The sequence below is a fragment of the Plectropomus leopardus genome, chromosome 22 (assembly GCF_026936395.1).
Source record: "Plectropomus leopardus strain MGB_pleo_1.0 chromosome 22, ASM2693639v1, whole genome shotgun sequence".
Taxonomy (NCBI): Eukaryota; Metazoa; Chordata; class Actinopteri; order Perciformes; family Serranidae; genus Plectropomus; species Plectropomus leopardus.
Window position 1 is genome coordinate 19,374,518 of NC_142197.1, and position 16,820 is coordinate 19,391,337.

Consider the following 16,820-nt stretch of genomic DNA (forward strand, 5'->3'; position numbering starts at 1 on the left):
ATAAGAAGGTCTTTTGGGGTGTAAAATTATGATACGGGATATTTATTTGTTTCTGATAAGGGCTGTATTTTTGCCATTTTATTTAGCATCATATTTTCTATGTCTTGTTTTAACAAATGCTCATTTTAAAAAGGATTCATGCCTGTACCTGATATATTGGTCTTGCTTTTAAAGCCGTCACTCATTTACTTGTTTGTCTCTTTCGTTATTTGTTATTATACAACCAACTAGCCTTTTCTCTGCAGGTTTATAAAAAGGTGTAAAAACAAATCCAATTCTATTATTTAGCATCATGAAGAACTTAATTTTCAACACATTTACTTTGCAGTCAAACCTGATTTGCCGCAAAGTGTAAAAAAGGATGAACGCTTTTAACAGTCAAGTCATTTTCCTCTGTATTGTTAGCACAAAGGTTGAACCCTGCGCTACACCTTCCTGCGGTGTTTTTAGAAAAACACTCACAAATCTGCAGGAAAAAAAATACAGTAAGTCTCACACACATACACACAAGTCAGTGTGCAAACACACACACCTGCATTCCCCTGATCTCTTTTTGTCTTGTTCTCCTCCTCAGCATTCAAAGCATTTGAAACTAGCAGTCAACTCCTCATTCAGCTGAGGCAATAGTCCTCCTCTGAGGACAGCGCAAGTCAAAAAATTAAACTTCAGTCATCGTGCCATTAAAAACAACCTGGAGTATTTGAAGCTGTCAGGTGAAAATCTCCCATAAGCTGCTGAACACAACAGAGCAGATATACGAGTGGAGCAGAAAGATAAAACACGCCATCTATTCTTGCGAGTTTCTCTTTGAAACTTCTCTTCGGTGTGCCTCTGAGATGGAGGCTCTTTGCTCCCTGCAGAGCTGCTCCAGCTTCTCCTCTCCCTGGAGAGATTTGCAGAGCGAGACAAACACCTTGGGTTTCTCTGCGGCTGTGTGTTCTCCAAAATTCGCCCCAGGCAACTTTAAATTAATACCTAGCACTGCCTCTCCCCTGATAATTATGTATCATCAGCCATGAATGCTATAAACGGAGGATGTTTAGTGCTTTTATAATAGGGCTAAACTGTTTGGCAAAAAATCTTGTGCAGGGTATAATGAATGCTGCATCTTTTAGAAATGTGCTGAACATCTCTACAATTACTCCGCAGGTTCATAATATTTACATGCTATTACAGCTCCGTGCCCTCCAGCTACGGCTGTTATAAGGAAGCTATCTGTGCCCACAAATGTGACATGTCAATGTGTGGGATCAGCAGAAATTTGTCGCCTGCTTAAAACCCTCCTGTCCTTTTAACCAGTACAGGCTTTGTTAGCCGCTACTACAAGCAGAATGCAGCTCTTCTCTCAATAATGGGCGGATTGACAAGCCCGCAGAGGTTTGTAACCGACAACAATTCTCCCAGGCTCGCTGAATGGCAGAGGCATGCCTCTTCCGTCGCTGTAGTATGCGCCCTCTGCTGCAAGGAGACTCTGCCATTAGCCGGGGATTCATTCCCGACATGATAATTGCTGTCAAATTAGAGCCAACCACCAACAATTATGATGGGTGCTGACAGGTGAAGTGTTTTCATCTCCCAATCACAGTGCTGCACACACAGTGTGTTTACACAAGGCGAGAGAGTGAAACAACACACACACCAACACAATTTACAATCGCTCAAGGTCCCTCGGTCAAGCGGTACAGTTGCATCGACACAAGGCTGTAGTGCTGACTGTGGTGTGGGGGTAATTAAAAGCTTTGTGATGAACAGGGAACTTTCTCCCCTGTGTGAATGTGTCTTCTTTTATCACACACCAGTAACTCATCTGCAGCCACTGAACCATGTGTGGACCACAGGGGGATTTCGACAGGCTTTAACGCGCGGCCCGTAGATGCCAAAGGATGTGAGATCTATGGAGAGGAGTAGATTAACAACTGAGCCAATTACTGTACACCTTTGCATGAAAGAGAAATTTGTGTAATCTGATTTGAAAGAAGGGACATGAAATGAGTCACAATTATCGCTACAAACAGGGTTCCCACACATTTTCATGGACAAACTTCAGGGTAGGGATGGGAGGAGACATCTCTAAACCCCAAGCTAATTCTATAGCGTTGCCTCACTTGTAGCCAGGAGACTTATTCTCCACAATTAGAAGTCTGAAAAGCCCCCAATCTTTCATAAACTGGATCAAAGAAGTGTTATCTTTAATACCGTTACAAAAACTCAGATGCACCAGAAGTATGTCCTGTCAGAAATCTAGAGACACATGGTCTTCCTTTATAAAATTCACTCTCACTTTATCTTTTTCACAAACGCTATAGCAAATCTCTTCCCTGCCTTCATTTTGAAGTTCAAACTGTGATAACAATTCAACAGAAAGTTTGTAAAAGCATGCACTGCCAGACGACAAAAAGGCTAGGTGGTGGACAAAAAGATAATACAAGAAAAGAAAAAACAAAAGTCCGAACACTAGATTATGCTCCCATGAATCTTCAATATAAATACCAAATTAATATACCCCCCCCCCCCACACTACACTTAGACAGGTCAAATCTGGACTCATAGAGTTACATATCATCTCATAGAGGGTAGATATTATTTAAAACACAGTTTGACATTTGTGAAACCTTTATCCTCAATGTGAAAAATGCAGTGAAATGTTTTTGGGTTTTTTTCATTTTCACAGTAGAATATGGGCTTCACAAATCTAAAATTGTGTTTTAGATAATATGTAGCCTCTCTACAATAATCTAGATCACATTTGACAAGTCTAGGTATACTGGTTTTCTAAAGAGACCTCATTCAATGTGATTTAAATGTGAAAAACAAAGTGAAGTCTCCCTTCTCTGTATTTTCACAAATAAAATAGAGGTTTCACAAATATAAAACTGTGTTTAACACAATCTTTAGCTTCTCTCAAATAATCTAATCCAAATTTGGCCCGTCTGAGTATAGTCGTTTATGATCTGGACCTGGTTCAGTGTGGTCTACATGTGAAAAAAGCTGTGATATCATCCTTTTTTGCATTTTTGCATAAAGGTTCGACAAATTTGAAAGGTTTCAGATAATATTTAGGCTTTACTTAATACGTCTAATATGCTTTCACCAATGTACTAGGTGCAAAAAGCCGAATCCGTCGTTACGCATCGTCTACTACATTTCCCATAACTCCTGATTTGTAAACTACAAATCGGAAACGAGCTTCAACGTCGTACTAAACTTGTCGTCTTAGATTAGGCTGCTAGCATGCTAATTTGCCAATAAACATTAGCTTTAACATTAAGCACAGTTGGGGCTAAGGGAAGGCATAACATAAAACCAAACTACTGGACGAAATAGACAAAAAATAAATAAATAAATCGTCAGACCGATAGCTTCTGAGCGAAATTAAGCTACGCATCTGACATAATATGCGACTCCACATTTTTCATACTTTCAACAACAATGATGCTGACTGGGCACATACCTGTTTTCTTCAATTTACTGCTCAGGACTCCACTTATATTCGCTGTCCATTTGCTCCAGGCCAGCTGACATCTTCTCCTCCGAATTACAAACACAGGTGAAGCGAAACAAAAAAAAACTCCTCTCTGACAGACTGGCTGGAGAACCACACTACCTTCAATGTGGTTATTTTTTTCAAAAAGTGATTCCTGACAATATACCGGTACGGATAAAAGCCTTAAATTTACAGTTTTGGTCAAAACAGAGGCTTTGTGCTGTCGAAGAAAATCCTCGTTGCTCGTGGCCACCGCGTCCTTTATCTTCCTTGAAATATCACAGTTAACTTCGACTGAGCCAACGACAACAGCACGCGACAAACAGCCGATGACGTTGCAGCAATCAGTGGCACGTGGCAAGACTGGAGCCACTGACCTTCAATTGTATGATTTACAATTAACAGCAATTTAAGATTTTCTAATGTAATGAATTAATTAAGAACTATATTGATTTTAAAATATTCAGTCCCACCTAAAAAAAAAAAAAAAGCACTTTTTTCTGCTACCAGCAGGTGGGGCTTGTTGCCTCTTGCCTTACATGATAAATGGGCCAATCTTCTTAACTGTGCCAAGAAAATCCAGAGGGATCTACTTGAGCAAATCTAGAGTAGTTTTACTTTAACAAATTTAACCACAGTGCTTAACTTTAACATTTTAGGTTAACCTACCTCACTAATTGTGCTTTCAAAGAGTGATAGATTCAAGGCTGTAGCTATGGAGTCAACATTGGGGGGCCCAAATCTAGAGGGGGTGCTCAGCCCCCGACCCAAAAATTAGAAATCATGTTTCCACTTATATTATATTATTTATCATAAGAAAATACAGAACAGGTAATGAATGACACATTCAGTAGGCTAGCTATTTAATATAACATAAGAAAGACTTAATTTAGAAGAATATGCCCAAGAGCAGCAATGTTTAAAGGTTCAAATTAAAAATTTTAAAAATATTTTTATGTTATTTCTTCATGTTCAAGTGTACAAGGCCATTGAAGTCATTCTTGTAAGGATTCCTGTGTGCACAGTTGGTTACTGGGTGAATGTGCAGCCAATTAACCACAAGTAACTTAGCTACCATAGCTTACATTAGTGAGGGTGTATTGAGGAGTACTCGCAAATTGGCCTGTTTTCACAAAAAAAAAGAAAACAACACACAAATACAGTCAACCATAATACTAGAAACAGTAGTAATTATAATGCAAATTTCTTGCATTTATTTTATGATTATGATAGCATTTCCCAATGGTAACTTTGGATAGATATGTGTGGTTTCCTGTTGTAGCTTAGACTTTTTTTTAATATGCATTTTTTTAATCAATATATTGGAATAAGTTCAGCATATATTTAGCATATTTGCTCCCCCCAAATATATATTATAATTATTGCCATGGATAGATTTACATTACATATGGTTCCTGCCAACAATTGCACACCCTTTTTTCCTAAATCTCCCCCTGGTTCTTCCCAGAATAGGATGTGGGCCAGGTTGTGGCCATTTAAATCATTTCCTGGAGGAGCATCACTTATTATCTCTGCAGCACTGAGAGAGTGTTTTCATGTATGTGAAACCTCAATAAAAAAAGACAAATTTAAAGTCATACCTCTCCAAGGTCTCATAGCATGGAAATCTGTCAGTGAGTCTGTTTGTATTACATAGGGCAGTTTATTGAAGTTGTAAATGTGTTAGGCGTCATTATGCATGACCTTAGTTTTTCTACACTCACAAAACCATAAAAGTTTGAACATTTATAATAATAATTTGCTGCTTCAACATTACATTCAAAGCTGTAAATTGTTATAGCTACATTTTGTTAAAAACACAATATTTACATTAATTGTAATACACAAATTTGTATATTTGGCATACTTACATTAATCTCATCATATAATTTACAGGTTCTCAAGTACTGATTAATGTGAATATTTAATCTCCAAAAATTCACAACAAATTTAAAAGTAAATTAACCATACAAAAATGATACATACAAACAATACTAAAGCTACCCCTCCCCCTCCAAAAAAAAAAAAAATGGTGCACGGATTTAAAGATTAAAGAACATTTTATGTCAAAAATGTCCTCTATTTTACAAAACATTGTGAAATGTGCCTGCCACAGAACACTTACTTCACTGCAGCAATGCAACTCAGCAACTATTTATAGTGCAGTCATCGCACGTCCATCTTTTTAATCAAACACAAAGTAAATCTCAACTGTACAAATATTTGACAATGATTAGTTTGTAAATATTTCTTCAATAGAGCGTCAGTCCTTGTGTGTTTTAAGGTGACTGCTGACAGTGAAACTCTGTTCCAATTACTGTGTCATCAAATAGAGAGTTCATAATAACAGTACTGGTCATAATACTCATGTTAAATCCTGTTTGTGCTTCTATCAGGTTACATTTGATCCACAGATTACAGTTGAATTAGGATTTTTTGGGTGAAAATTCTTTCTCGAAATGTCTTTTCAGTTTCCGAGCTTGTTGATTCCAGGTCCCCAGTTCCAAAACAAGTTCCTTGACAGCACATTTTCCTTTGGCACAATACTTGGTAACCCCCCACCCATAAAGATCTGTTGTCATGTACATCATGCAGGAGGGATAGGGTGTGTTCACATAAATGGCAATGGTCAAAGGCAAAGTCCAGCTTCTAAGCATGCAATTGCACCAGCGGTTTCCATGTGTGTTTGGTCCAGGCTCATGAATTCATTGTTAATGGGGGCAATTTTTGGTGTTAAAATTTGAAGATTCCAGAGAGAAAAGGGCAGTAGAGTGGTTGGTTAATGTGGCAACTTCCCACTGAAAACCTCTCTAGTTTTCTGATTTACATTAAAACAATGTGGAGTTAAAGAGGCCAAAGAAACCTTTACCAAACGTTTGTTATATATCCATAAAAATGTCAAAACGTGATCATCGTTTTAGCATTATAGTGATCATTCGTTGTACCATTGCTTGTGTGGATATGACTATGGGAACACACCCGTTTCTACTACACTTCACTGAAATGCATACTCGAGGCCTCTAGCACCTTGTTAGCCAAACAGTATACAAACGTACGGAGTCATTTAAAAAAAAAAAACGTGCAAGACTCACGGATAAAAGACTCTGTTTCCAATACTTAAGGCAAAAACAATTCTCATATATACCAATATACATATATTTGAGATTATTACATCTATCAAAACTGTGTTTTTCTAGAGTGTTCTGGTAAACATACGTTGACCATGTGGTGACCTATTATACATACTAGAGCTAAAAGTGCGGAATGACCGAGTCAAAGTCAATGCCCTCTAGTAAATACAAAACGAAACTTTTCGACCGTTTCTTCAGTTTTTTTTGTTTTTTTTGACTGCCTGTTCATCTAGAGGCCTGTGTCTTTTATTGGAGTGTACGTCAGGAATGCCGAACTGAAGATCACAAAAAACAAGTGAGTGCCCAGTAGAAAAGTGCAAAATACGCCAGTGTGTTTCTTTGAGCTCCAGACCTGGAACGAACCAGCACCTATAGCTGGGACACCTTCCTGGGCAGAGGCCGTGGTCTGGGGACTCGAGGGTCGGAGGTTCCGTCCAGCTTCATGCTGCCCGTGCGGAGCTGGTGAGGTTTTGGGGGCAGGGCCGGGGGGTCCGTCTGCTGCGGGGGGATGGAGAGGCTGTGGGGCAGCGGCACAGGTCTGCGGGGGTTGTTCCTCTCGTACACGCTGTAAGGGGGCGGGGTCTTGTTCTCTCTGCGGATTGGCTCGTCCGAGCTGCTGGAGACTGAGTTTGGCAGGGTGGTGGGAGGAGCCAGAGGGTGGTCGCCTGCAGGCAGCTCGGTGCCTGAAGCTTCCGACACGCTGCAGCGACTCAGGGAGGAGATGCCACTGGAGTAGCTGCCGGAGAGGACGGGGGAGTTGGAGACCAGGCTGGTGGACTGGCACTCAGTGGGTGAAGGAGTGAAGGGCGGCACTGTTGTCTAAGAGGGAGAAAGAGGATGAAAGAAAATCATGTATTTTAATCATGTGAAAGCATGCTTTCTTTGTGTATATAGCAGACATTATGGTTTGTGGCCCTTTGAAATCAAAACAGTTTAAAGTTGAAATAATTAGTTGATTGACACACACACAAAAAATGCAAATATTTTGAAGGCTGATTAAAGGGAAACTTAAAGGGACCCTAGTATTTCAAGTTTTTGTGTCTGAGTGACTAGTGGAGACAAAAGTCCAGTTTCCGAGGTTACCACTTCAATGCAGTCCTTATGGGTAATTGTCGCAGTCAATTTACATCCATTAAAAGTGCTTGTTTTTGCCACTGACAGTGTCCGTATTGTAAAAACGTTACATAAGGGCCCTGGAGAGAACGCTTTTTGTATCTTTCGCAGGTTTGTTTGTCATTGTGACCGAATCTCGCTCAAGGAGAAGTCACATTTTCAAATCTTGCAAGAGATGTTGCTAGAAAAAAACAAAAACTGTGGCAATGTTTGTTGTGTTGAAGTACAAACAGCATAGTTTACTGTTATCTAAAAGATTTTCAATGTCATGGCTGAATATTTAGCTGATTTCAGTGACATGGCAAAGTCTGCAAGATTTCAGAACAAGACTTCTCCTCGAGTGACACTAGGTTCCACAGAAGAACACACAAACCAGAAAAGCCAAAAGTAAAGAAAAATATTTCCATTCCTTTTTGGTCCCTCCCATAATGTTGTCAGACAATCAAAATACCAATCTGAACCCGTCAGTGGCAAAAACAGCAAGCACTTTTAATGGACGTAAATTGGCGGTAACTTACTGCATGTAGGGATTACATAGCAGTTTGTTTCGCTGCTGTGGCTGTAGTGGTCTCTCTTAATTCTGAACCAGTTCAAAAAACTGTTGTTCCTGACACGGAAACACTGAAAAAAAGCATCAAGGCTCAAAAATATGGACGGTTCCTGTAATTGTTTAAGAGGAAACTAGCACCCCTTACAAATACAAACCAGTGACTATTTTAATTATCAATTACTCTGTTAATTAGTTATTTGATGAATCTTTTAGTTTATGAAATGTCAAAACAAATTGAGAAAAATGGCCTTTACATCGTTTGTGAGCACAAGCTGACATTTTGTATTGTCCCACCAACAGTCGAAAAAAAATCAGTATACAAGAATTAACAAATAATATTAAAATTTTAGAATCCAGATATAGTGAATATGTGCCATTTTTGCCTGAATAAACCACTAAATAATAATTAAAATACTTGATCAACAGTATCTACTGTTACTAACAGCAGAACGTTACAATGTGTGATGTTTAACACCTTCATTAATATCTGCTGCATTCGGCTCACAGCTTCACTCGCTCACCGGCGCAGCAGCTCCTGTCTCCATCTTTGCCGTCATTGTCATTTCTTTGTCAATAGGCTGTTACTCGCGATGTGTAGCCAGTTAGAATTGACATTGCGAGAGGCTGGTATGGTGACTACAAACAGCGAGGCAGCTGCATCTGAGCCAAAGTAGTGCATTTCTCAAATAATTTATTTAATTGACTATCGCTTTTTAAATAGCAAAAATAATAATAATAAGTGGCTGTCAATGTTGAAATTGTGAAGGGCTTACACAAATAAATCAATGTTTGGGAAATGGAATTGATTAAATTAATACAGATATCTAAAACAGATATGGTTTTGGACGGTCGTGAAAGCAAGCAATTTTAATTATCATCTTGGGCTTTAAGAAACTGTGATTGAAAAACAAAAAATCTGTTAATGGAGAAAATAAACAGTGTATTGAAAATAACTATTTGTCATGGCCCTAAGCAATTTCTACTCAACTTTTAGCAGCTTGAAGTGAAAGTATCCAACATTTCACAAGAAAGAGGCAAAAACTAGTTACCACTTTGCAAAACGTGCATAAAAAACATTGCTTTAGAAATATGGCAAGCATAAAAACATATTGTGTGCGCCCCTTTTTCTGCTGTCTCCAACGCGCGTGCTGACACAGCCCTACAGCCACAATAAATAGTTTTTAAAAAACGAGTCAGTGAACAGATTGAGAGGGCCAGGTTTTTACACTCCATCAAGCGGCCCTGTGCACCGAGATGAAAAAACACAATATGCCGCTCTTCCCCCTCCTCAAAAAATCCAATCGCTCATCAAAAATGTTTTTCTAAGCAATTACACCATGCCGCCATTATATCTGCTGAAACTTAATTGGATCTAGTGGAGTATACAATTGATCAGTAAGGTTGTATCGTTCATGCTACACGGGGCACGCACTAAGAGGTATCCATTTGATATGCACTGCTGGACAAACCTTTTCACATCTGGGCCGAGCACAATGAAAAAAATCTGTGTGTTTAATATAGCGCTGACAAGCAGTTTCAACTCCTGACCCAGTTCTCCAGAGAGCGGCGAGCACTAAATATCATTTCTAGCTCTGCACACGAGTAAGTGCAGCCCCGTCGAACTGGCACCGTGTGTTTTCTGCAGGTTCACTCCTGTCCTGGGGTTTGTGGTCTGGTAATGGGCCCCTGGCTGCACTGACGGATGTGTGTGTTCACCATGTGTGCCAGATAATGGGGCCTGCTGGAGGTCCGCAGAGGACCCGTCTCTGGCTGTGCTGTGATGGGCAGCTTGGTTCCTCGCTCCAGGCTTCTTCTATTGCCACGGCATGCACATGCACACACGTACACACAAACGTGCCGGGATACACACACAAATCTGATTGACAGAGCATGCTGAGTGCCAAGCTGTCAATCACACTTTCCAGAATCTCTCTCTCTTTCCACCTCACACACACACACAGACTACACCAGCACGTGCAAACAACCGTATCCTCGGAAGCTGTCACACGTTAGTAGACATCACACCCGCAACAAAGCCGGGAGCTTAGCACCGTTGCTCGTGACAAGCCCCACAAAAGGAGATAACAGTTAGCAGAAAGACAAGCTTCACTTCACCAGAGTTTGAAAACAACTTTTTTAGCCCTCATTAAAAGCTCACTCAGCGCTTAGTTAACCTCTCCTGGCCCTCTCCTGCTTCTGCACACTGGTATTAACTACTAAGAGGCTCATTAACAACAAATCAGCGCTTGGAGACAAAGCGAGACTAATCAGTTTAACTGCTGATAAATATAAAAACACTCGAGGTCAGAGGTATTATAACATTGTTTCAACACGTCTCAGTTGAGCGATGCAGCGATCGGAGGTCTCGTGGCATCAATGGTAGAAGAACAAAACATAAACAGGGTTCAGTCTGTAAAATTTAAGTTCACAGTGAAGGTGAATAAACCCATCCGGTTTTGCATTATTTTGGTAAGCAGGCCAAGTGACATCCTCTCAGAGTTTAAATTAAAGATCCCAACCACCCAGATAACAGCATTTTTCCTATTGTGGTTGGGAGGAAGGTACCAGATACAACAGGCCAGCACCGATACCACTTTTCAGTGAGATTTGCTTTGATTTTTCTGTTTCAGGATTCTTGAAAACATGAGGTTCATTATCTAGCGAACCAGCAGAACCATGGTTGGATCATCAATGGAGGGTGACACACAGTGCACAACAGAAGTCAACTATAGCGGCAAGATGGTGGATTGCAATGATTACCTGAGATCTTTTGTTCTGCTATTTCAGATATTTGTTTTTATCCAAAAAACAAGCATGGACCAACTTGGCTAAAATGCTCTGAACACGAAATTTGGCACAGAATGCAACCCGTACCAATCTGATGGACAGGGGTATGGGTATGGTGGGTAACATTGATACCACTTCTAAAACACCATTGACCAAACATTGCCTCAACTTATACTAATAAATAATAATAAAGGACAAACCCACTAACAACAACATTAAAGGTCAGCTTTTTTTGTCAGAGTCAAATTTGAAATCAAAATTGAACAATATATAAAATTTTACCAGAAATAAACTATGTAAATAGGAATAAAAAGTAAAATTTAAAAAAGTGTGTTTAACATAAAAACAAAAAAAGTACTATTAAAAAAATCTCATAATATCTCATAAACCTAACTCAAGTACAAAATCTTAACACTAAATAACAGTTTCAGCAAAATACATTTTGAGTTGGGACCACATTGTCTCCCTAACATTTCTCCATATCTGTTTAGGAGCGGCTGAGACTGTCTCTACAGTGAAAGTAGCTGGTCCACCTCAACAGGCCACCTTAAAAGGGAACACCACCTAAACTGAGAATTGTAATGTGTTATTTCCATGGCTCAGGAAATCTATATTTGTGAACATAAGCTACGCTCTCCCAAAGCCAGAAATCAGTAGGTCTCAAACTTGTGATGTCATAGGATATAAAGTCTGAAGCTGCACCACAAACAATGATTGGGAGCCTAATTATGTGGAGCCACAGAATTTTTGTTTTCTGTTATTCCCACATGAGCTTAATGGTACTGCAGTGTTATCAGCTGTGAAACAGAAAATGTTCCCATGTATGCAGAACATTCCCCTGGCTGCTCTCAGTGTCATCTTTCACAATTCATTAACTATGGAGCAGCTCCAGATTTTATACCCCATGACATCACAAATTTGAGTTTAAGCTCTCTAGCTTTTGAATTTGGGTGAGTTTTGTTTATTTTTACTCTTATTTTTGGACTGTTTTTGACAATAGGAATAACATGTATGAATTTTGAAAATAGGCATAGTTCCCCTTTAAGGGAGGCTAACTTCACTTTAATCTCCTTTAATCTTATCAGCAGATGGCAAAAACAAGACATGGGAACTATTCATTCAGTGAGAAATAGCCTCAACTGTACACTCGTTACACCACTGCATTTGACTTCATACTTTCTGCTGTGGTCGTGGAAGCCTCACTGTCATGTGTCACCGTCACACACACAAGCTCTTTTTCTTTTTGAATCTGGCACCGAAATGAGGCACCGAAATCTGTGCTGTGATTCGGTTCGGTAGATACCAGGCGGTCGTATGGGAACTGGTGCCATATTGGCATCAGGTTTTGGTGTCCAACCCCAGTTATGAGAGGCTCAGGAAGAGCTTCAACCCCTTTAGAAATCTAGGATCCAAAATAAATTATATATATTCATTCTCATACTCTTTTTAATTCACAAATTGAAGGAACTGATGGGATAAAATGTTACCACAACGGTATCTCATATAGTTTCATGTGAAAAAGAAACTGATTGATTAAATACAGCGGAAAACAGTTGGCGCCTACCAGGTGTACACTTAGCCAATACGAGTGCCCTCCAGCCAGTCCCATTTTCTCTTTGAGATAGCTGTGTCATAAAAAAAACTACAAAATCAGCAGCACTGGAGCAGTTAGCAGCTTCACTGAACAGTAATGCAAAGCTCCCGGGGGCCTCTGGTTGACACAGACTAGGATAAAGACCCCGGAGCCGGCCGGTAAGACGTTAGCAGTGCAGGAGAAAGGCCCCGAGGCTGTCACTAAGCAAGGTCAGGCTGTCTCAGGGAAAGAAAGAGAAACTTTAAACCCAAAACGGAGAGGGGAAGTGAGTGACAGAGACAGAACTAACCTTCTGCGGCGATCTGGACGCGGAGACAGGAGACTGCGACCTCATGTTTTTAGCCGAGGAGCCTGCTGACAGTCGGATGAGAGAGGGAGAGAGACAAGAAAAAGAGGGCAATTCAAATTAGAGGGCCGTTTTCTTCCATTCACCATGATGACACAGTGTGAGTCATGCAAACATACACACATGGAGCTGAGAGGGCCAGTGGCTTAAAGCATCAATGAATCAAATAAGCGCTGATGTTCTGCAGGTCCTTTAGGCTGCCTTAAGCTGTTTCTACATCCAACAGCTGTTCCTGCTCTATGCAATGAGGGCAGAAAAAAAGTGGAGGGAAGAAGCACCCCATCTGCTTATTACGCTGCTGGGCAGTACGATATATCAGAAAGCACTATAGAATAACTCAAGTCTGTTGCATCTGTAAATAAGTAAACAACTAAAATACAGTTTGAGCTGATGGGGAGGAAAAAAATTGCTGTTGAGATGTAATGACATGCATTTCTCAGGGGGCCTCAAACGGAAACAAATCCGAGAATTGACTGGAATTTAAATCGGGATTGACTTCAGCCCTCTCAGAGTCCGTAGAGATTTTCAGTCTTGTTCTCAGCTTAACTCGCACATCTCGCACCAGAAAATATCAGCATTTCAAGCAGGTTAGTAAAAGACAATGCAGTTCATGTATGTGGGTGATTTCAGGAGCAGCAAGCCAGGAAACAGCAGCCTCAGATGGAAGAATGTCACAGGAGGAGGCAGAGGAAGCACCAGTGTCAAAAGTCAGAGTGGAAAATTAGTACCATTCTTCACCGGAGAATTTCACCGTGATCGGCCACTTTACCTGAGTACGGTGGCCTAGGAGGAACAGGAGGGCATAGCAATTTGCCAAAAGAGTCAGACAAGGATGGAGCGCCCTCTTTGACACTGTCTAGGCTCCAGCTACTGGGTGTGGGTCTCACTTACAGTACACAGAAACAGCACAAGTCACTCAACAGATTATGGGATTACACAAAACGGCATGGAAAACACATTTCACGTGGATGGGATGATAACTGGAAATAAAACTGAGAACGATCAGTTGATTGTGAAGAGGACACAACACATAAAGTTGACACCAAACATGCAAGATTACATATGTTGCTCAAAACAAAGTGATGGATGAAGAGTATAACATTATGAAGTGTAATACCTTAAAAGCCCTACAAATTTATGATGAACAACATGAACACCCTATCTTAACCCTTTAAAACCGTTTCTTGTGCTGCTTTGAGGCGCCTTTCACAAGTATTCAGAGTAATTGGTGTTATCTACAAAAACATCGAAAAAAAAAAAAGACAGTGAGAAACAAATTGTTTGATTGTCTCAATTGTTGTTGAGTTTTAGTTTACAAATGAAAAACTTGTCATGGTATGAAGAGTGTGCACTGCTCGCTGCTTTAGCTCACTCAGCAGCCCAGGAGAGCACAGCTCAGAGGAAATTCTGACATTTGATTGATTTAGTCTTTTGACACAAGTGTTTATTAATCAGTGACACTTTAGTCTCACTCTTTGTTGTGCATTTTTAATGATTATGTCTTCCTGGGATCCTGACACGGGTCTCAATCTTTGACGTGTCCCAGCTGTTTCGCTCTGGCTTTATTTCCCCTAACTTCCTGTACTGTCTCTCTTGCACTTTCCAAAGCAGATTATAGACGATTTTAGCCCAAAGTTTCTTTATTCCTTGCAAGAAAAAAGTAACATTAGTTGTGATTACTGTCCGAAACATGACAGAAAATGTTGCTTACAGTCAAGCAGCTAAGCAAAACCTTTGTGGAAGTGATACTGTATTTGTGGGCGGTAGCAGATACTTTCTGCCAATTAGGAGTATATAATGCATGCAGGTTTCTGACTTTGCATGAGACTTTGTGTTAAAACAGTTATTATTTCTCACATTATTGTTTTGTTGTTATTCGCTGACAATAATTAGAATGTCCACAAATAGGGGAAATGGAAAATAATGCTCTTGTTCTGTGAAATGCCACACTTGCACATTTGTTGTGAAGACAAAGTGAGAAAAAAAAATCTAAATGTAGATTTTATGTCAAAAGAAAAACTATAAAATGGAAATACACCATCGACCCCAAACCACTTCTGGTAGAATCTCAGAGTGTTTCATTTTTAAGGTTTATAGGTCACATTCAATCAAACTTAAAGATTTCAAGTAACCACTTCAAGTCTGGGAGCAACTTCAAGTGCAGACATTTATGTAAAGAATAAAATATTATTATTTGAAATCAGAGTCAGGGTGACTGGTCAGGTCACAGTTTGTAAAGTTGTGGTAGTTGTGGACCCTCCTCAACTCTGCGAATGAGCAGACTGCATTTTTATTTCACTGCTAACTAGAGTCTGGGGAGCGTCACATTTCACAACACTATATTTGGAATATAATTCAAGGCTCAAGACAGAAGATGTGGCAAGCAACACTTTTTTACAATGGCAGGTTTTGTGTAAATTCTAGCACCTTTCCTCTTTGTCGTATGCATGAAGGTGTCATGTCGCCATATTGTGGCAGTTCATCTAGCTCTCGCTGCATTATTTACGGATCACACTCGAATCACATGGAAAGGTGTGTGAGTCACACGGAAGCTATCGCATCCTTCGCTCTTTATTTTAAGGTGTCTCTTCCGCTATCCTCCCTAATTATCTCACAAAGTGTTCACAAACAGCACTGATGGATTAAGTACATTTGTGCATTTTGAACTCAGTTTTGACAAAGTTCAGAGTAAAGCAATTTAAACTGCCTGGGTTTTTTTTCTTTTTCTTTAATTACACATAGAACAAGGGGTCAGCTTTCGGTTTCAATTCACAGGCTTATTTCTTCCCGGAAAATGCAAAAGAAAAAAAAATGCATCCCTCCTCAACTTTTCTGAGCGAAATGACAACCAGGGGGCTTAACTAATAGATAGGAATTCATACATATGAATGTCACACACGTCCAAAAGTGTTGCAGGAATAGTACCTGCAATTTTATTACTCTTTTGGATAAGGGGAGATGAAAAGCTGTAATCTAGACAGTGTGTCTGGTTACGAGTCAGAGGAAAATGGAACCCAGCATGTGTGTGTGTGAGTGTGTGTGCCTGAAGCAGCTGTGTGAGGACAATCTCTCTGTGGTGAAACTGTCACACACACTGCATGTCTGGACAGATGACCGTCACCTGGATGGTGGTGTAAGTATCGGGGAGTAATAGAGAGAGGGTGTGTTATATATATATATATATATATATATATATATATATATATATATATATATATATATATATATATATATATATATATATATATATATATATAAAAACATGGAGGCTTCACACACATCATTTCAGTTCCCGAACAAATGTCTCCCCTTCTGTTCCTGAGTTATGACGTAGACTAACAGCGAAAAAGGTTTTTGTGTGACATGATGTCACAGTGAAGTTGATTTTGACTTCATAATTTTATCCTATTGTATATTTGTGTGAAATTGTCATAATTAGCACACAATTTCTTGAGTTAGGGCTAAAAATATGTTTTGTGAAGTTACAGTGACCTTGACCTTTGACTTTCTACCATCAAATTCTAGTCAGTTTATATTGTAGTCTAAGTTGATGTTTGTACTAAATTTTGAGACAACTCCTACAAGGACTTTTTGTTCACGATAATAAGATGGATGCAAGGTGAATGTGACCTTGACCTTTGACCACAAGATTCATTGTTTAATCAAAGTAGATGTTGAAGAAATTCCCTCAAGGTGTTTTTTAAGGTATCATGTTCACAAGAATGACACAAAGAAGTTCAGAGTGACCTTGACCTTTAACCACCAATTTCTGACCAGTTCATCTCTGATTCAAAGTGGACGCTTGTGCCAAATTT

General features: G+C 39.7%; 1 protein-coding gene and 1 long non-coding RNA gene across 4 annotated transcripts in view; both read right to left on the reverse strand.

The window, feature by feature from the left end:
• LOC148185903 (uncharacterized) overlaps positions 1–3,842 on the reverse strand; it is a 105,993-nt gene extending 102,151 nt beyond the window's left edge. The window contains exon 1 of the long non-coding RNA XR_015775563.1: positions 3,452–3,842. This is a non-coding gene — a long non-coding RNA (uncharacterized LOC148185903). The remainder of the gene's footprint in view (positions 1–3,451) is intronic.
• Positions 3,843–5,127: 1,285 nt separating this feature from the next.
• The window catches only part of dock4b (dedicator of cytokinesis 4b), a 208,667-nt gene continuing 196,974 nt past the window's right edge, over positions 5,128–16,820 (reverse strand). For 2 of the 3 annotated variants that reach the window (XM_088072897.1, XM_042511799.2), the window contains 3 exons: positions 13,775–13,891; positions 12,949–13,013; positions 5,128–7,434 (listed from right to left, as the gene is read on the reverse strand). In XM_088072897.1, coding sequence (XP_087929023.1) covers positions 6,985–7,434; positions 12,949–13,013; positions 13,775–13,891 — 632 coding nt within the window. In that variant the 3' untranslated portion in view covers positions 5,128–6,984. The remainder of the gene's footprint in view (positions 7,435–12,948; positions 13,014–13,774; positions 13,892–16,820) is intronic. The other variant, XM_042511800.2, reaches the window with a different exon arrangement.